Source organism: Suncus etruscus, chromosome 4, assembly GCF_024139225.1.
Source record: "Suncus etruscus isolate mSunEtr1 chromosome 4, mSunEtr1.pri.cur, whole genome shotgun sequence".
Lineage (NCBI taxonomy): Eukaryota > Metazoa > Chordata > Mammalia > Eulipotyphla > Soricidae > Suncus > Suncus etruscus.
This window is the reverse complement of record NC_064851.1, coordinates 86,174,601-86,196,431: the sequence shown is the minus strand read 5'-3', so window position 1 is coordinate 86,196,431 and position 21,831 is coordinate 86,174,601. Positions and strand designations below refer to the sequence as shown.

Genomic DNA, 21,831 nt, shown 5'->3' with positions numbered 1-21,831 from the left:
CATGAACCTTTTCACAACTTGCTGTAATTGCAAAAAAGTTTTCTAAATACTCTTCACAACTTGAAATAAGTTGTGAATAAGTCTCTTTCATTCAATGCAAGTATGATTAGAATTGCAGCAGAAGCCTCATGTCCCAAGTCCAGGACACTGAAGAGACATAAATTGGAAGCAAATGCCAACGAAGGAAAGAATCCATACAGGTTCAGGAACACCCACATGAAAGCCTTCTGCTCATAAGAAGCGGAAGCTTAGTGGCGAAAAACCAAAACTACAAGCGTTTTTTCCCTGAGACCCAGGGTCTTTATTAGCAAGCACATCCTGCAGCAGAGAACAGGTGGTTCTTTGGCACCAACCCAAAGGATGCTTCCATCCAAAGGTGCTTCTGACCAATGAGCAACAAACATATCCTGAATAGGATGGAACCCAGTTAATCCAGCAAGATTTTCCTCAATTCCTTAATGAACTTAAGTAATATGGTTTTGTGGGTTCATAATATAGTGAAATATGCACTTCTATCTTCCTTGCCTTGTACCTTCTATTCTTGCAAAATTATAAACAATGCCAATATTTTCAATATCTGACTAGAAAGGAAAGACATTATTTATTTATACTCTGTACTGTATTTGTTTTTATATTACTGTTTAAAACTTTTAGGAAGTGCCTCACTTATTAAAGCATGAAATGTTTACCTACTTATTCACAATGTAATAAAATAACATCAATAGACTTTTGCGTTAAATTTATTCAACAGCACTTGTTATTCTCAACTAATTTTCTAAGGCTTTTTATTTTACAAGGTTATAAAAAATAAAATGAATAGTGTGTATGTGTGTTTCATTTTACAAGGTTACTAAAAGATATAATAGTGTGTGTGTGTGTGTGTGTGTGTGTGTGTGTGTGTGTGTGTGTGTGTAACAGTTCTCAGGGATGCTCCCTACTTGAGTACTCAGTATACTGTGAAGACTTCATGGAAGCACATATGACCCAGGAAACAGGCCTAGTGATAGGGTATCGATGAGGGAGACAGACCATCAACAGGAAACAATGTTTCTCTTCAACATATGGAAAAAGCAGGCAGCAGAAATACATGAAGTCTAAGCAAAAATTATGCAGTTACTGTGTATTATTTTGGCATGCTTTAAAATCTTAATATTTAGGATTATTTTGATGGTTTAAATTATATGAAAAGGCAACGTTTTTAAAAAACATATCAATCAAAAGCAAGTAGCTTTCTATGATGGAAAACAGTTCTTAAGCATCCAAAAGTCCCTGTGTGAATTAGAATAATCTGGTTCAAGAAGCTAGGGTACAGATACTACAGTGATATTTCTTTACTTCTTAAAATCGTGAAATCTTGGACAGCAGCTAGGGATATGATCATTCTGGATCAATCAGTCCTATATTTAAGCCACGAGAATGGAATTTTCACTTTCCCTACCTGTCTGTAAATACTACACTAATGATTACAGGTGTCTCCAACTTTAATGCCTATGAGAGGAAAAAGCAAAGGTGGAATTTTCAGGAAAATATAACAAACAATCTGATTGGCAGACATGTAAAGAGAATATGCTAGAAATACCGTCATTTACAGTGATGTAAAGTCAAGAATAAAGAACCTTTAAAATTTAAGTGCTTTTTACTTTACGGCAAAATTTAGGATCTGACTAAATTTTCATTCAGAGACAGCAAAACAGGTAACATCTAATTTATTAAATAGAAAGCATTTAACAAATATCTACTAGAAAGTCTGTCTTCATTACTCACCCTTGAAAGCTGACATTTTGTAATTGTGTTGTATAGCAGCAACTATATCCTTCCAAAAATCAAATGTTTTTTGACCATTGTTGTGCTAAAAGAAAAATTTCAAATAAACAAAAGCAATATTGTCCTTTTTAAGCAAAACAGAGAAACAGCTATATATTACTGTACTCTAAAATTTGGACTTGTGACAGAAATCCAAGGCTAATAAACTTCCATTCATCTTTGATTTTAGAAAAAAAATTACGTAAGGATAACTATTACAAAGACACACAACTAAGTATTATATAGTTCAGTTAACCTAAATAAAAGTAAGATTCGTACATAACAATAACAGACTATTGTAAACATGAGTAAATTTACAAGGTTATAGCTTACAATATTAAAAAAAATGTCACTACAAATACTCCAACACCAATATGGCTAAAATGCTGAAATGTTTCATGGTTTTCTTTATTTTTGTTTTAACCCATACCTGGCAGTGCTTAGAGATTGCTCCTGGCTCTGTGCTCAGGAATCACTGCTGATGGGGCTCTGGTGACCATATGAGTTGCTGAGAATTAAACCCAGATTGGTGCTGAGCAAGTCAAGTACTCTATCCTCTAAGCCAGCCCTCTCTTAAGAGGTTTAAACACTCCCCAAAGCTTACTACTTAAAATTTAGGCCACATTTGCCTAACTTTCAATTATAAAATAAGTGCAAGTCTCTAAGAAGAGATATTTAAAAAATTCCAAATGCAAAATGTAAATAATTTATATTAAAATTTCTATTTTAGGGGCCAGAGAGATAGCACGGATGTAGGGCTTTTGCCTTGCATGAAGAAGGACGGTGGTTCAAATCCCGGCATCCCATATGGTCCCCCCCTGAGCCTGCCAGGAGCAATTTCTGAGCATAGAGCCAGAAGTAACCTCTGAGCGCTGCCAGGTGTGACCCAAAAAATAAAAAAAAAATTCTATTTTAGTATTTCTTTATATTGTTATTTATATTTCTTTATATTAAAATACATAACTATAAAGAATTTGATTTGCTAGAAAATATAACTACTAGTGTTTTCCATTTAAACAGATCAGTCATCAGTTGTATCTATTATACAAACAGAAACGTTTGAAGATGAACACAATTACTGGAATAAAATAAGAAAATGACTCAAATATTAATAAAAACCAACACAAACATATCAATATTGCTTAACACATTCTAAAATAACCTTAATTTTGATTAAAAATAAACCTATGTTATTTATTAATACAATCATTATAATTTAAAAAGACAACAATGCAAAAATGTGATTCTCATATAAAACCAACTGGCTCATTTTCATGGGTCTAAGTATCAATTTGAATATATGGTATGCAAAGAGAAAGTCAACATGTATTAAATTTAGACACAAACAAATTAAAATTATTCATGTCTTGGGCTGGAGCAATTGTACATGAGGCAGGGAGCTTCCCTGCAAGCAGCCATCCCAGGTTTGATCTCTGGCATCCTACATGGTCCTCTGAGCCCACCAGTAGTGATCCCTGAGCACAGAGGCTGTGGTAAGCGCTGAGCACCACCAAGTGTGGCCAAAAACCAACCAAACCAAAACATCATCCCATTTCCCTGTCTTATATTAATTAGTACAGAGCCACGAGTAAAGCAAGCCCTGAGCACAGCCAGTGTGGAACCCCCACATAAAAAAGCAGCACTCAACTCAAAATACACAGACATAATCCTCTGATTAAATACTAAATATTTATCACAGTTTCTAAAAGATGTGTCCTTACCTTTGTTAAAGTGTCTACAACTCTGGCACACAGAAGCGCTCCTGGCAGATCAAAGTAGTTATCATAAAAATAATATTTTCCTGAAAATTAAACATTAAAATAAGACAAGTTAGTGCTTAATTGATGTGGTATACACAGAAACCTGGCCACAGAAGCATCATCTTTTTAAAGGGTAAGTAAGAAGTTATATAAAAGTAAAAACATAATATTGTTAATTTCATTAAAAACACTAAATTATTTTGAAAAATATTAGAAAGTAAAAAGAGGTTATGCCCCAATATGGATTATGAAAATGCCACAATTTATGTTATTAATGTCCCTGAATTTTAAAACCCACCATAAGGAATTCAAATACAACTGTGCTTTATCTGTGATGATTGTCCACTAACAAAACCACAGTACATTTTTATGCTATTTTATGAACTATCAGACAAATTTTTGTTTTGTTTTGTTTTGATTTAGGGTCACATCCAGTGATGTTCAGGGGTTCCTCCTGGCCTTGCTCAGGGGACTATATGGGATGCTGGGGGATAGAACCTGGGTCAGCTGAGTGCAAGTCAAGCACCTTACCTGCTGTACTCTCTCCAGCCCTATTAAATTTCATTTCAATGGCACAAACTGAGTGATAAACGACTCAGAAATGCAGGACAAATACACTGGTATCTCAGAGATGTGTGGGGCTTGACTTTTTTTTTTTTGGTTTTTGGGCCACACCCAGCGGTGCTCAGGGGTTACTCCCGGCTGTCTGCTCAGAAATAGCTCCTGGCAGGCACGGGAGACCATATGGGACACCTGATTTGAACCAACCACCTTTGGTCCTGGATCGGCTGCTTGCAAGGCAAACACTCTGTGCTTGACTTTCTAATTGACCTTAGGGAAACATTAATCTAAGTCCTTCCTTGGCAAAGATTTAATTAGTAATCTGCTGTCCTTGGGTAGATCTTTTAACAATACCATGGTCCCTTGGTCCTTGTTTGATTCCAATCATAGGTGTGCAAACAGCATCCATCCCTTTCAAGAACACCAAGAAATGGTCCAACTTTCGTGGTGTATGGAAGACTTCTACTTCGTCTTGGATGGTAACATCAGACCTCTGTATCTAGAGATCTTGGTGACTGTGCAGTTCAAGTAATGGAGCTTATGATGAAGTCTTTCTTTGTGGTTCTAGCAGTTCTGCTTCTTCAGTGTCGTTTTAATCCATCTTCTGTAGTTGGTGGTCTTGGTCATTATGTTGCTCCTAGGATGGAGCCTGGGTCTTTCGTTATGTTTCTGGAAGACCCGTTCAGTTGCGGTTATCTCAGTCAGACCCCTGAAATTGGAGATCTTGTTTGTTGAACAAATCGTAGACCAAAAGCTAGGCTAGAGCTTTTTGTTGCTGTTCTTGTTGTTGGTCCCTGGATGCGTACTGTCCAGTCCTGGTTGTAACAACCAGTCGTCTGTATACAGCGATCTTAGCTTTTGCACAGAACAATGGATGACATGTTTTCTGATTTCTTTTTTTTTTAATTTCTTTTTTTTTTTTTTTTTTGGTTTTTCGGGCCACACCCTTAGATGCTCAGGGGTTACTCCTGGTTACGCGCTCAGAAATTGCCTGATTTCTTTTAAAGGCAAATTAAGCACAGAGGAAAGCTGTGGATTCCATGAGACAGTGCCGCCCCCTAGTGGGCAGAGCTGTGGGAACACAGATTGGGTGAATGGTCTTTTCCCAGCTTGGGAAGATTTGTGCCAAGCTTTTTGGAAAAGGGACAGAAGTTACTTCCACAGAGAAACAACAGTAGTTCTCAATATCATCTTCATAAGACTACTAGCCCATTGAACTTGTACTATTTATTAAGACTTGAGATACCTAAAAACATTCCATATCTAACCTGAACACAGAATCTCAGTTTTTCCTATCAACTTTTTGTTTCATCTAGAGCATGTTTTTTGTTTGATCGAACCTGGGTCGGCTCATATAAGTCAAATGTCCTGCCCTCCCCATTGTGCTATCGTTTTAGCCCAAGAATATTTTCTTCCTGACTTTTTCAACTCCCTATATAAAAAAATACTCGTATATAAAAAAAATTCCAATGACAATAAACATAACAGTTAACATCATAGTAACAAGGAATTTGAAATACTTTTAGTTTATCATATTTTCTAAAGCCAAGCAGGTGTATGACAAACTGTAAAGGGAGAGAATGCAGATATGGAACTACCCACCTTGACTAAACTTTTTAAATTTTATTTTAGGCACTGTAACTTACACTTTTAATGGCAAGGTTTCATTCATAAAACATATCGGCACCACACTCTCCATCTTAGTGTTTGTTTCTTCTACCACTGTCCCTGTGTCTCTGTTTTCCTTTTCCCCAGTTGCCTGCCTGTAGTGATATGCTTCCTACCAAAGACCAGTTCTCAGTTTGTTTCTTTGGGGTACTTGTTATTTCTTTGTCTTTATATATTACATATAAATGAGGTAATTCTGTCTCTGTCCCTGTCCTTCTGACTAAATTCATTCAACATGTTCTTTAAATCCATCCATGGGTTGTATGATTTCATCTTTTATTACATTAGAGTAGTATTCCACTCTGTATATGAATTATAATTTCTTTATTCAGTTATTCTTACTCAGGTTGTTTCCAGATTTTGGCTATTCTAAATAATGCTGCTACTACAAAAGCAAAAGTGCAGAATGCCTTTTTTGAATAGTTTTTGGGTCCTAGGGGTTGATGAAAGAAGTGGAACTGCTGAATCGTATGGAAGCCTAATTCTTAGTTTTGAGAAATGTCCTTATTGATTTCCAAAAAGAATAAACTTGTTGAGATTCCCATCAGCAGTGAATTCCCACCATATCCACACAAACAACTGGTTGGTTGTGAAGTTTAGCAGTTTCACTGATGTGAAATAATATCTCTTTGCTGTTTTGCTTTGGAAATCCCTGATGATGAGTGATGCAGAGAAGTACTCTCATATATATTTTGGTAATTTGTATATCCTTTTTGAGGACATTTCTGTTAATCTCTCCCTCCCATTTTTTGATGGGTTATTATTTTTTTTCTGAAGTTCTTCCAGTACTTTACATATCAAATATAAAACCTTTTGCCAGATAAGTGTGAGAAATATTTCTCAGTCTGTGGGGTATCTTTATAGTCTGGTCATTGTTTACTTTGAGGCACAGAAGGACTTTAATTTGATTTGGTTTCATTTGCGTGTTTCCTTTTGCTTAATAGCATTGAAACATTAAAGATACCTTGAGATTCATCAAACATTATACCTATATGTTCCTCAACATACTTTATTGGATTTTTGTGGATGCAGATATATATTAGGTCTTCAATCCATTTTGATTTCACTTTTCTGCATGCTATTAGAAGGGGCTAGAGTTCATTCTTTTTCCTAACACCATTTGTTGAGGAGGTTTTTCTGTTCTACTCATACTTTTAGATCCTCTGTTAAAATTAACTATCCATATACACAAAGATCTACCTCTGGGCATTTAATTATATTCCATTGTTCTGAGAGTCTGTTCTTACTCCAGGAACACACTGTTCTCATTATTACTGCTTTATATTATAATTTAAAATTGGGTAAGAGATGTTTCCCATTTTCCTTTTCCCTAGGATTGCTTTGAATATTCATGGGGATTTATTACGCCATATAAATTTCAATAATGTTTATACCTTTAGAAACTGTAATGAACATTTTTATCAGTACAGCACTTAATCTGTATAGTATTTGGGCAAGCCTGTAATTTTGACAATATTAATTATTTCAACCCATGAACACCCATGTCCTTGTGATCCTTTTGATTTCTTTTAGTAGGGATTTATCTTTGTAAAAGCATTTCATTTCCTCTGTTAAGCTGATTCTGGGTATCTGATTTTCTAAGGGATAACTATGAATGGGATTTTTTCAAAATTTCTCTTCTATTATTTGCATATAGGAAAGCCAGGGATTTCTGCACTCTAATTTTATAGCTGACAAGTTTACTGTACAAATCTATTATTTCTAGGTTTTCTGTAGGTTTTAGTTTTGTAGATGTTATCTGCATGGAGTAAGTTTAACTTTTTTCCAACAAAGATGTTCTTAATATATTTTGTCTACTTGTTATGGCAAAAATTTCTAAAAATATAGTTTTAATAGTAGTGATAAGAGTGGGCACCTGTGCCTTGTGGCCAATATTACGAGTGAGAATGTCCCATATGAAATGTCTGGTAATGTTAATTTTATATCCTGGGTGAAGGGCCTTATATATGTCTGCCATTTTCTCCTATAAGGAGCCACTGTTTCCTTGTTGCACTTTTGCTTGAATGATTTATCAAGCAGTGAAAGAGGAGTGTAAAGTTTTTCTATTATTTGTACACAATTTTTATTATTTAAATGTCTTTGCATGTGTGAGAGCCCTGGCCATACACATACAAAGCAAGTGTTCTACCACTGAGCTACATCTCTATCTTCTAATATCTGCAACCATTTTTGAAAAAATCCTTTCATATTAAGAAAGCAAAAATGCAGAAGAGCATTTAAAATAAGAGAAAAATAGATTATACTAAATCTGATAGAAAGTAAGACAATTCTGAAGAACAGAAAAAGAGAGTGACATGAAAAAGTGGGGGTAGGGGATGAAGAAATAAAATTAATGACTGATCACCTACAACTACAAAAGATATAGAAACCTAAAAAATGTTTTCCCATCTACTTTTCTGCACAAGACAGCCAAGAAGTTGCCATCGAACACAATCTCCATGGCCCAAACCCTGTAAGTGCCCCACCCAATATGGGGGGTTCTGATCCATGCCATGTTTTGGGCACAGGAGAGCAATTATTATACCTAAGTCCTAATATTCCTTCCTCAAGAACAAATGCCAATTCAAAAATCATAAGAAAAATGTTTAATAAAACAACAAAATGCCAGAGAGAAATCAGATAGAAATGGAAAACACACCCTTTCTTTAAAACAACTGCTATTCCCTGGTACTCCCTGCCTGGAAGGAGGCAAAGGGGCACCCTCAGGCTTCAGGTACAGGGACCAAAATCAAGGAAGTCACCATGGCCCCCCCAAATGAGTCTTACCTGAGCGACATGCCATCTCTGTGTCTGACATGAAGTGCTTCCACTCCTTTCTGCCATATTCTTCTGCAACAGCCTCTGGAGACATCATTTTTGTGCCATTGCTTGCTCTGTTTGAAGAGAAGAAGCGTCTTATCATCAATGGCTCTTCTGAACATATCTTCCTCTGGCACTGCTATTGTTGGCCCTGCTAGGCCCAACCAAGTTTATGTTTTGTATTTTTGTTTTCAATGGGTCACTTGCTTAATTTGAATACTATGTCCTCTGGATGGCTTTAGCATTTCCTGAAGTTCACAGGCTAAAAGCAAGCAATCAGGAGCAAGTCACAGACTGTTAGTACTTTTATGATATATAAACTATAATTCTGGAAGAAATATGACACACAAACTTTTCCTAATGAGCTGCTACTTAACAAGAAATCTAAGCTGAGTCTCCCTGTAATAATCAGGAACCAAGAAAATGGTTCAATGGCTGAAGGCACTTGCTTGGCAAGTACATCATGAGTTCAAACTCAGTGCTGTCTACAAATGCTACTGCAATCCTAATGATAATAATATTCTTCTGGCAAGAAAGGAACTGGAAGATGGCTTACTGGAAGCACATGTGCCAGATGACTGCACCACAGTCTGCAGTCCCTGACAAAGCAAAAAAAAAAAAAAAGTTAAGTGGGTGATCTGGCAGCAGAAAAGATCAAGGAGGAAAAAGAAAGCACAGAGTTAAAAAGAGAGTTGTTCCTGGCCTACAGGAGGGATAGGTTGCCAAGTCAACCAGGAAATGGGGGAAGAGGGCAAAAGGCAAGGTAGGGGAGCAACATGCCCACTCAAGGCTATGACAACATGGCTAAATACACAATCAGTAACATATAGACAAAGGCTACAAACTCTGAATAGCAATAAAAGAAAGTCCATAAAATACAAGAAGTCGCCAGTACTATGCCCCTTAACATCAGTCTTAGGATATTGTTAGGAGAGTTGACTCCAATGGTAAAGGTAATAAAAGCAGAATGCAAACATACAGAACTGGATTAACTCAAAAGCTCTGCAGAGTGGAAGAAACTATCAGTAAAACAAAAAGAGACCTTCCTCATGGAAGAAAACATGGGTACATCACCTGTCCAACAGGGGTTAATATCCATTATGTACAGAGAACTAAAAATCCATAATAAAAATTAACTTAAAAAATAAAAATTAACTTAAAAACAGGCAGAAGAACTTGATGTTTCTCCAAAGAAGATATTTAGAAAGATGGCTTGATGCTTCTCTAAAGATTTTTAAAGATGGCCAAGAAGCACATAAAAATATAATTAACATCATTTATTATGAGGGAAATGCAAATTCAAGCAATAATATCACCTCATAGTTATGAAAATGGCTGTAGGACAAAACAACAAGTGTAGAAACAACAAGTGCTGTAGAAAAAAACAAACTCTGTAGGTGGGAATGTATACTGGTACAGTCATTATGAAAAACAGTGAAGAGAGTGATAAAAATATAAAATTAGCAGTTCTATCATCTGTCATTCCATTTCTGGGTAGTTACAAAACATAAAAACATGAATTCAAACAGATATATCTTACACCATTGAAAACCAGTCAATATTATGCAGTTTATTTAGATATTATACTGCAAAGCATTTTCCTTTTTGTGTCACATTACTGCAGAAAAGCAGAATGAAATAAGAGGGCAAGTGAAGGTAAAATAACAAATGGTGTTCTTTTTATATAGAGATGAACATGATAAAGTTCTGTGCAAAGATGGGAAATACTTAATGAGAAGTGATCAATAAGGAATCACATAGTGGATGCAACCAGGCATAACAGAATAATAAAACAATGCAGGAAATTGTTAGTGAGCAAAGAAGTTATATGGAGAGGGTTGGACTGTGGAGAAAGGCAAGAGTGGGGTCAGAGAGACATAACAATAAAAAATGAAACTGTAGGATGTCCCACATGATTAAAGATAACCAAATACGGGGCCGGGCGGTGGCGCTCGAGGTAAGGTGCCTGCCTTACCTGCGCTAGCCTAGGAGACGGACCGCGGTTCGATCCCCCGGCGTCCCATATGGTCCCCCAAGCCAGGAGCGACTTCTGAGCGCATAGCCAGGAGTAACCCCTGAGCGTCACCGGGTGTGGCCCAAAAACCAAAAAAAAAAAAAAAAAAAAAAAAAAAGATAACCAAATACATATGATTATCACTGGAGAATTAAAGTTCATAATCAAAGCTGCATTTGGCATCACTACATATCGGCATACATTTTCTCTCTTGTTGCTAAATGAACAAAAAATACAGAAGGACTGGTTCACAATATGAAGCTCACCACGAAGAATGGTGAGTGTAGTTAGGGAAATAACTACACTAACAACTATCAAGACAATCTAGATGAGTGAGAGAAGTAGAAGTAGAATGCCTGTCTCAAATACAGGCAGGAGTTGAGAAGGGGGTGGGCATTGGTGGTGGGAATGTTGCACTGGTGAAGGGAGTTTATGACTGAAACCCAACTATAATCATAAATGTAATCTTGGTGCTTAAGTAAAGACTTTATTTAAAAATAAAAAAAATAAAGGATCCAAGGAGAAAGTACTAAGGTTAAAAACAACCGGGTTCCATTCCCAGCATCACATGGCTTTCTGACCATAATTGGGTATAGCCCTAGAAACTCCAAGCATCATCAGGATGGCCCTAATGGTCTGTTGGATTACTGGTCACACCAGTAATCAATTCAAACTCCACCCTGCATGTGATCTGGGGATGAGATTACTGGATTATTCCCTATTTAGTATTCCTATCTCACACTAGGGTGTGGCCTGGTTGTTGTCAATAAAAGCAGGGGTCTGAGGAAGGCAGGATCTCACTCTTCTGTATTCCTTCACTGAGCAGCTTTCCTTCTTAGGAGCAGGCTTGAGTGGTGGGATTCCTTGCTTGAGTACTGGGTTTCCTGAACATGTTCTTGTACCTTCTCACTTCTCACTGTGTGGATTATTTCCTATATCAATATTTGCTTCCAGACCTAGATCTGTCTGGACTTCATTTTGGAGCCTGGGGCTCCAGTTATAGTGGTCCACAACATCTACAACACTATATATATATATATATATATATATATTCACACTATATTGAACCTAGTACTGAATTGTAGGTCAATTTAGCCAAGAATCACTAAGAGTGGTCCTAGTCACGTCCCTGAGCTTCCCATCAAAAACATAAAATGAATAATAATCACTATAAGCATCTCTTCTGTTCTAGTTGGCTGTCATAAGAAAAGATCTGGGCAGTGTAATTTTGTCCCATGTAAAAACAATAATTATTGAGTAAATATATAAATGTATACCACTGAATAAAAAGAAAATATCTTTAGTAGATTAAAATAAACTCTAGCCCATCCAAACAATAGAATATTAATCAGTGTGTGTGTGCATGGGGGGAGGGACAGTGAGCTAACCAGTCATGAAAAGACATGGAAGAAGATTAAATCCATAATAAATGCAGTTAATCTGAAGTAATGTTTACTATATGATTTGAACTATGAATCTGGCAAGAAACTAGAGATAGCATAAAGATTATTGATTGCCAGGGACAAAGGAAGAGAAGTGAATGAGTACTACAAAAAGGGTATTTTCAGGACATTAGAAGTGTTTTATTTAATACTGCTATCAGTAAGTAGTATAATAATCAAATTGTAAAATGTGATCGTGAAGGTGGAAGACTAGAGGGAGAAAATTTAGGAACAATGATGGAAAAAAGCTGACATTGTTGGTTTGATTGGTGCTAGAACTTTAGACTATTTGCTAAAATTCAATTATAGTAACTTGTAAATATGATTCTTTTAAAGTATGAGTCAAAATTTTAACTTACAACTAAAAATGATTACCTGAGCACAGTGCCATTATCTGCAAGTTTAATGAAGCTCCCATCTTCCAGATCCAAAGCTAAGCCCTTGCAACTGAAAGAGAAAAGTTTACCAATCAGCATATAGTTGCCTAATCAAAAAAAAAAAAAAAATTGTATTTTAAAAATTCAGTTCTAACAAGAGATTCTCCCACTCAAATGAGTGATATGTTGATCAAATGAATAAGAATATCCAGGAATCTAACATTAAATATCCAAAGAGCAAGCGTATTATGAAAACTGTTATGTGGGCAAATAAAGAACAGCCTGCTTACTTTATAAAAGCCTTCAGAGTTTAAAAAAAGAAATTTCACACTCACAGAAAAGAAGAAAATGAATACCACTACAAGTCTCTGTTACAATGAGCAAATGTTTGCCATCAAATAAAGCACACACATATTTATAGTCTACAAGTGAAGTTATTAGCCAGGATTTCTTCTATATTCTTTGGACTTTTTCTTGATTTTAATCAGGATAAAAGAAGTTGCCTTCTGGAAAAGGCATATTATTAAAACCCACTAAAAAAAAAAAGTCAAATACTAAGATTTAGGTTCTTCAAAGTAAGAGTTCTGGGATTTGGTGAGTAAAATGGGAATTATCATGATTAAAAAAGCAAGGAGATATAAGTCACCAAATAGCAAAAGAATTAAAGAAAAAAATAGTAGGCCACTTTAGAAGCATTAGAGACTTTGGATCCACAGCAAAATTTCTAGTCAGAACTTTCATAGCTTATATATTTTTTCTTCCTTTTTTCTAAACAGGCAAGTCAAAAATGATGAAACAAATATTGGAGAACTGTTTGAGAGGAAAATTTCTGCTCCAGAACTATTTATGCAGATATTTTTCACTCATTTCAGAATCAATACTGTCAACTGAACAATTTATAATGGCTTAATAACATTTTGCTTTTGGAGTTTATGAGGAGGTATTAAAAAAACCAGCCTTGCACACTTGGAAATCTTAACTCAAAAAGAGTAACCCTAAGAAATTCAGATGCAAAAAAACCTACCTAGATTAAGAAAACACAATCTAAGTATGTATTGAAACACCCTCTCTCTTCTTTTCCAATTCTTTATTTGAAAGGATGCTAGAGACAGTTCTTATGGTTTTTGTAATTATTAATTACCACAAACTTAAACCACACCAAAAATCTATTAGTTACATATATATTTGGCTTATTTTAGGACTTAACCAAGCCAAGTCAAAGCTTAAAGCATAGGACTTTAATTCATTTAGGAAAAAAATGTATCAGTACAGAGGCATTTTTGTCCTTTTACTCACCTTCTTATTTCATGTGCTACTTCTACTGAAGAGAGCGCATTAATACATTTTCAGCAACAATTAAGACTCAAAGAAGGTGTAGACCTTAAAAATTAAACTTACCAGAAATCCCAATCCTCTGGCGTGACAGTAAGCAGTTCCTTGTCATACCCTTTCTCCTTGACTAAGAATTGAGCAAAGCTATTATAAATAAGCTGCAAATAAAAGAGAAGTAAAAAAAAAAGTTAATTAAGTAACTCAGGGGCTGGAAGATAGTTATGTATTTAGGGCTCCATGTCTAGCACGAGCCCAACCCAGTTGAGTTCCAGTTACTGCACAGTGTCATGATGCCTGGAGGACCACCAGGTATTCTATTAGAAGTCTCAACACCAGGTATAGTATAGCTGGGATCACCTCTGAACATTACAGAATCTAAAGAGCACTGCATCTTCAGTCCCTTGTATTAGACCCTGGCAATTAGAAAAGAGGTACTAGTGGAACCCTCTGAACTCCTAAGCTGCACTTGGGTGGTTCCTTCATTTAATCAACCAGTCAACCAATATGCAACTCACTATTATTCTGAACTTCACTGATTTGAAAACCTTAAAGAATTGCTCAGCTTGGGCAGATAGGAAATAAGTTTAACTGCAAAATTAACAGCCTAATGCTCTTTCATAAGCAAATTATCCTTCCTAGGATAATTTTTTTTAGCTTAAGGGAAACTCAAAGGAAAATCTCCTTGGAGACAAGGTAGTCATTTAAAGGAGGAATCATGGAGCTTATATGACTTCAGACACAGAAAATATTTCATTGACATAAGAAAAAGCAAGAACAAACCTGCTTGATAACTGGTTTGATTTCTCAATAACAAAAGAATCCCAGTGTTTTAAGTGTTTTATTTTGTGAAGAGCTGACTCAACTGTTGGTTTTTGTTTTTCTTTTAAATTCTCTAGACTCCTGCCCTCTGCTTTTCTTGCTGCAGTTTTTGTGATGACCTAAGGTCACATATGATTGGCTGTGAAGGTGGTGCAGTGCTTAAATACTCAAGACAACTTTCTTGAGGTACTTGCTCACACACTCACCAGGAGCCACACTTTGTGGTCCTGCTGTGGAACATCTTCTCTTTAGTGGCACTAGCACTAAACAACCCTTCTGTTGTTCACACACACCTGGTGGCAGGAAACTGCTTGAGATATTAGAATCAGAGAGTAGAATTGCCAAGTTGACATGATGGAGCAGCTAGGCTTCCAGCATGGTGCAGATGGTGGCACCAGGAACTGAAGCTGTGGCTTAAACTTACAAAGCAGGTCTTTAGTTCAGTTTTGTTGAAAAACTTTACATACTAAACTGCAGGTAAATGGTGGATGAGAGTCATTAGCCCTTGCCCATTCTCTTTCAGATTGTTTTTAGGTCAGCAGAAGACACTTAACCTTACAGTAGACCAGTGGTCTAAGCAGAATTCAAGAGAACACAATGAGCAGCCTCACCCTCTATAGATATTAACTCAGGACAGTCCAGGATGTCTCAAGGGGCAGAGACATGCAAATACACTGGGAGGTCTCCCTGAGGCCTTCAGTGATGTTTACCTGGAAACTGCAAAATGTAGTAGGGAAGTGGGTGAGTGAGAGAAGGCAACCTAGAATAAGAAACTCAGAGGCCTGTACAAGGCTGCCATATGGGTTTGGTTGTGCAGGGGTTGACTGAGCAGAAAGCAAAATGTCCTTGTCAGCTAGTGGTGTTGTCAGTTATAAAGCTAAATAAAATCATTATCTCCTGAAATGCAATGTGGCCTTGAGAACTGTGAGTAGACATACATTACATCATTATATCAACAGTTTTCAATGCTGGCGGTTTTTCAAAATCATCTGGATATCTCAAGCTTACTATAGGATGGAGCACAGGTCAGGGACACACAGGACTAAACAATGACTGAAAACCACTATCTACATTCTGTCAAAAAAAAAGCACACACACTAATTGAAGTGAAAATGTATAGAGTCACTCAGGAACTGAAAACTATGAATAATAAAAAGTACACAACATGTTCTTGCTTCAGAGGAATCAGTGCTATGGGAATAACAGATATAAAGAATTTAGAGCAGAGCCTCATATACAAGTAAACTCAATTTAACTCAATTGCTTTCATCATCATTCATATGACTTTATTTTATTTTATTTTATTTTATTTTTTGGCCACACCCAGTCAGGGGTGTTACTGGGTTACTCCTGGCTCTGCGCTCAGAAATTGCTCCTGGCTTGGAGGCCATATGGCATATAGGGGATCAAACCGTGGTAGGTCCTGGTTCAGCCGCGTGCAAGGCAAAAGCCCTACCACTGAACCATCTCTCCGGCCCCACATGTGATTTTATTTTTAAGATTAATCCCCATTTCCGTGGTATATATGTACCCACTATAACCAAAAGTGTCACTACAGTAACTGTCAATGGTTATTATACCCCATCAGAACTACCTCTTATCCAAGCAGAGCTTATGCAGCCCAGAACAATGAGGAATATACACCTTAGCAATGTGATTTCATTGAGGTCAGATTCCTTCCAAAAAAGAAAGCAATTTGTCAATGGGAGTAGGTAACTGAATTGTGTTTCTTTTTTTTTTTTTTTTTTGGTTTTTGGGCCACACCTGGCGATGCTCAGGGGTTACTCCTGGCTGTCTGCTCAGAAATAGCTCCTGGCAGGCACGGGGGACCATATGGGACACCGGAATTCGAACCAACCACCTTTGGTTCTGGATCGGCTGCTTGCAAGGCAAACGCTGCTGTGCTATCTCTCCGGGCCCCTGAATTGTTTCTTACATGTTGGAGAAGTTTCTGTAATAGGAGAATGAGGTCAGTGTGCAAGCAGAAAATCATAAGAGTGCAGAGCAAAAATAAGGAAGCCTATGCTTTTGAAACTCCTGTTTTAATCCCAAAACCTAGTTCTTGGAGCTTTTCCAGAGATTATATTGAGTTACTACAGAAGCTGTGTCAGCACAGGGCCTCTATGGTCTTCCTCGCCCAGCCTTTACTACAAGTTATTCCCTTAATCTCAGATAACTTATAATCACCCCCAAGTGGTTGCAAGTAAGTGTTCTGTAGCCCATAGGAAGGGCAGAAATTATATTTGCTTCCCATTTCAGGTTGCCAGATACAATATGAAATAATACCTATTTCCAGATAAAGAACATACCTTTTGAGTGTAAATATATCCCAAGTTATATGGGCCATGACATATCAGAACTGTTTGTTATTTGAAATACAAATTTAAATGGACATTCTGTAGTTGTCTTTGCTAAAATTGAATTATCCTGTTGTGTTGGAAAATGAACTAACATTTAAAAACTGAATGACTTCTCCTGGAGGTTTCCTCTTACTAGTGTCCATCTGGCAAGATCAAGCCCCTGTCTCCCTGAGCATACTAGAAAAAGCATTCTTGTGGCCATAGGCATCACCACTCAATTACACAGGTAGGTTAATGACAGGGCCTCAAAGATTTTTGAGTCTGTAACCCTAGCAGAGGACAGACGCCATTGGCTGGAGGATGCCTTTCCTGAGCCAGCAAAGAGGAAACCCCATTTCTACTTGTGCACAACACTGAGCACCTATTAACTGCATAGGGGACATGTTTAGAATCACATATGCAGCCACCAATACTTCTCAAGCATCTTCTCCTGCATCTCTACCCCTGCTGCACACACCAAAGTGACCCATATAGTTTTTTAGTTGTGTGTTTTGAGGCTCCAGTCTTGGATACAGATCTTCTACCTCCAATGAGCTGACTCCTTAACTGCTGGCTTTTATTCTTATTCAGGGACTTAACTCAATTATCCTGCACTCTAGGCCTCTCCTCTGGGCAGGCAGCACCACCTAACTCATGATAAGGGTAGAGAGCCTGATTAAACCCATCTATACACCACTGTACTTGGTAACCTGATTAGGTAATCTTTCTTGTGTCTCACTGTCAATATTTATAAAGCAACTGTGATAACAGCGTCTCTACCTCCTACAGTTGTAGGATTGATGAAAGCACTTCATAAAAGCAAAATGCTTGTGAGAATGGTGGCAATGAGAGCGGGCATATGCCAAGTATTCAACTCAGCACAAAGAACAGACAATAAAGTATCTGAGAGCAGATGTTAAGAAATCATAGGAAATTCTCGGAGAGATAGCATGGAGGTAAGGCGTTTGCCTTTCATGCAGGAGGTCATCGGTTTGAATCCCGGCATCCCATATGGTCCCCTGTGCCTGCCAGGAGCAATTTCTGAGCCTGGAGCCAGGAATAACCCCTGAGCACTGCCGGGTGTGACCCAAAAACCAAAAAAAAAAAAAAAAAAAAAAAAAAAGAAAAAAAGAAAAAAAGAAAAAAAAAAAAAAGAAAGAAATCATAGGAAATTCTCAAGAAAATTCTCCAACAGGAAAATTTAATACCATATGTAAGTACTATGAAAAACTATGTAAAGTTTTAAGGCATACTGAAGAGAGTAGAAGGCAGAAGTGAAGACATTAAGGTTTACCAAGGGAAAGGCATGTAAGATGAGAGCTGGGGTCTCCTGGCACAGAAACGAAGAGCCAGGACCTGCAAACACTCAGGGCACTGAACTAACTTTTCAGCATCTGGCCCATTCATTACAAAGTCATTTGAAGGCATATGTATTGTTTTATTGTCCCCAATTGTAATAGGGGCTAGGACACTTCTGGGGCGTAGGAAACGGCACATAAGCACAGGACTCATGAAAATATAAGCCAAGATGAGATTTGGTAAGAGAAAGGGAGGGAGAATATGAATGAGCGACCGAGAGAACTAGTGACCAAAGTCTTAAGAAACCTCTTCTGAACTCTGAATAACCAAGGAAGCAGCTACACAATAGGGCAAAGGAGGGCAGAAAACTTAGAAAGCAGAAGAGTAGTCACCCCCCCCCACTCCAATGCCGAAGCATAGAAAACATGCATGAATAATCAATCCAAGGGTCTGTTTTGAGACGAGGCATGTGCCCAAAGTCACAGAGAAGCAGGAATATATCCAGAGTCTGGCTGCGGAATCCTCACTTTGACCTGTTCCTAAGGCTATTTTTTTCTGCCTGTGTACGTGGTTCTGGTCTTTTTAGAGTGTAGACAGTGAAACCAAGAGAATGGGGAGAGCAAGTCCCATTCCCAAGTTGGCATCATGCCTCCTGACCTCCCCTCCTCCATGTGCACCACGGAGCCCAACTTCGCGCGGGCTCTGCTCAGTTCTGATGGATTCAAAGTGCAATTAGCATTTAGAAGGCGCGCATTAGATCATTCCTCCTCTTGGTAAAAGGCTAATAACTAAGTTGCAAATTTTCGGTTAGCGCTCCCTGCCATAGATCCATCTCTCCCTTGGCTGACAGCAGAGTTCAAAAAAATAAATAAATAAATAAATAAATAAATAAATAAAAGCATGCACACGCAAAAGGAAAAATAATGCAGCTAGGAAAAACACAAGCCCTAACTAGGGGTGCAGAGTGCACGCCGTGGAAGTACAGAAACACTTGCAAGGAGGTTGCAAGCCTGGGTAAGAAATGAGGGGATTTCCAAAGGACAGCCCGACTTTCTTCTGGCCCCATCTTTGCCCTGGAAACTGCATTCGCCCAGCTGGAGCTTGCAGAATTCTCTCCTTTGCCCCTGGGCTGCCCGAGCCCCTCGCAAACTCGGCCTGCCCGGGACTCGGGCTGCAAGCAGATGCGGGACCCGGCGGCTCGCTCACTTCCGCGGGCTCCAGCGCAGGCGGGGCGGCCCCAGGGCCCCGCCGGAAGGAAGAGGGAGCCCCGGGCGGCCGCCATGGAGGGAGGCGGCGGCGCCACTCACCGGGGCGCTCTCGGGCAGGTTGTAGCGGCACAGAGTGTGGTCCAGGTCGAAGCCGACCACGTCGCACGCGGCCAGAGAGAAGTGCTGAGCCATGGCTGCGGGGCTACCGGGGCTGGGCCCGCGCGGGACGGGGCCGGGAGCGCGGGGACGACGCGGCGGGCGGGCGGGCGGGCGGGGCCGGAGGGGACGACCGGAGCGGACGGGCGGGCGGGACGGGGCGGAGCTGGCCGGGCGGGGCGGGGCCGCAGCCGCCCCTGGGGACCCTTGCGCGCCGGCCGCCCGCCCGCCCGCCCGCACTTCCCGCGCCCGCGAGCGCCCCCGTCCGGCCGCTGCTCTCTCTCCGTCCTGTCCTCTGCGCTCTCGGACCGCGACTCGCCTCCCTCCTGGAGGTGCCCCGGGGCGGAGAAGACAGTCCTGGGAAGGGCCACGCGTTCTCTTGTTTGCATTTTTGTTTGTTTTGTTTGGGGGCCACACCCGGTGACGCTCAGGGGTTACTCCTGGCTATGCTCTCAGAAATCGCTCCTGGCTTGGGGGACCATACGGGACGCTGGGGGATGGAATAGCAGTCATTCCTAGGCTAGTGCTAGCAAGGCAGACGCTTTACGCCCTGCGCCACCACTCCGGCCACAGTTGGGATCAAGTTGTGCAGTTCCAGACATGACTAAGTCGTGTCTTGAGAGACTAGCTACAGTTTCACCACCTGAAGCGTGTGTGCGATTTCATTTTAAATTATTTGATTGAAGCACCGTGGTTGCAAAAAGAAATCTCTCTCTCCCTCTCCCTCTCTCTCTCCCTCTCCCTCTCCCTCTCCCTCCCTCCCTCCCTCCCTCCCTCTCTCTCTCTCTCTCCCTCCCCCCCCCCCCTCTCTCTCTCATATCTATCTCATACCCCCCCCTTCTCTCTACCCTCCCTCTCCCTGGCTCTCTTGGGTCTCTTTCTCCCTCTCGTTCTCCTTTTTCCCTTCCTTTCTTTTCTTTTCTGACTGTGCTTTGTACTTTTGTTAAGAAAGGGCATATCATTTTATCCCCTTTTAGCACCCAGTTCTTGTCCAGAACCATCAGTTCCAACTGTCATTGTCCTAGTAGACCCTTCTCTGCTCTAAGTGCCCTTTGAGGCAAGCTTCCTACCATGGACTAGTCCTCCTGGGCCTCATCTCTATTATCTATGGATATTTTTACCATACTGTCTCTTTTTTTCTTATATCCCACAAATGAATGAGATTATTCTATGTCTATCCCTCTTCCTCTGACTTCTTTCATTCAGCAGAAAAAAAAATCTCTGGATCTCTCCTAAGAGTGTTTAACTAAAATAAGTTATTAGCCATAATTCAGAATCATATTGCCAAATGACATTGATGAATAAAACTATTATTTATTTTGTTACTTTTTCTGTGGTGTAAGGGAAGGGAGAAAAGTCACCGGAACCTTCATACTACAGCGGAAAGAACTTAACAAAATTACAAGCTTTTAATTCTATAGAGGAAGAAATTATCTTGACGTTTTCGCTCTTAAGCACTGTACATAATTAGTATGACTTTACACGTGTATAAGAGATGTGAATATTTACTTCTCTGAGGTCATCTGGATATAAGTATATAAGACTTTGAGATCGTTAACATTATATAAAAGAAATACAAATCTCATTAACAAGAGAATATATGTGTGTATATCCATTATCTTTTTATTGCTTCTAAGTTTAAAGGAACATTTTGTCCAATAGGAAAAAAATCAATATTTATGACATAATGAAAATATAATTGATTGAGAATTACCTTTAACTCTTACAAATACTAATACACTAACCCTTAGGAGGCTAATGTACCAATCAGGGGACTAATTTACTGCAATAGATAGCTCAATTTGGATGGAGACTTATTATACCTAGTGGATTCATTTGAATAAATCACTAACTTGTTCCATAGTAACTCTTAAAGTCCCCAAACAAATCTGTGTGGACTAAGAACAGAAAAGAATTCTCAAGAAGGTTCAAGCTGTTCATTGGTAAGAAAGAGCCCACAACTATGTACATATTTGTATTTGGGGTCTCACATGACAGTGCTCATGACTTACTCCTGGCTCTGTAACTCAGAGATCACTTCTGACAGGCTTGGGCAATTATGTGGGGTGCCTAGAATTGAACCTGGGTAGGTCTTGTGAAAAGCAAGACCTATTCTCGGTCCTATTCCTTTAATGTCCATGAATCAAGAAAATAAAACAACTTTTTCATAGCTTACATTAGTTTCCTTTTTCATGACTTACTAGCAGAGAATTGCATAGAACTGAGCTTTCTT

The 21,831-nt window shown here is 38.9% G+C and overlaps 1 protein-coding gene across 1 annotated transcript in view; it reads right to left on the bottom strand.

Moving 5' to 3' along the window:
* NT5DC1 (5'-nucleotidase domain containing 1) overlaps positions 1–19,729 on the bottom strand; it is a 98,856-nt gene extending 79,127 nt beyond the window's left edge. Inside the window, exons 1-7 of the mRNA XM_049771382.1 lie at positions 19,710–19,729; positions 19,542–19,654; positions 13,844–13,935; positions 12,444–12,515; positions 8,580–8,686; positions 3,525–3,604; positions 1,765–1,849 (exon numbers count right to left, since the gene is read on the bottom strand). Coding sequence (XP_049627339.1) covers positions 1,765–1,849; positions 3,525–3,604; positions 8,580–8,686; positions 12,444–12,515; positions 13,844–13,935; positions 19,542–19,634 — 529 coding nt within the window. The 5' untranslated portion in view covers positions 19,635–19,654; positions 19,710–19,729. The remainder of the gene's footprint in view (positions 1–1,764; positions 1,850–3,524; positions 3,605–8,579; positions 8,687–12,443; positions 12,516–13,843; positions 13,936–19,541; positions 19,655–19,709) is intronic.
* Positions 19,730–21,831: the final 2,102 nt, after the last annotated feature.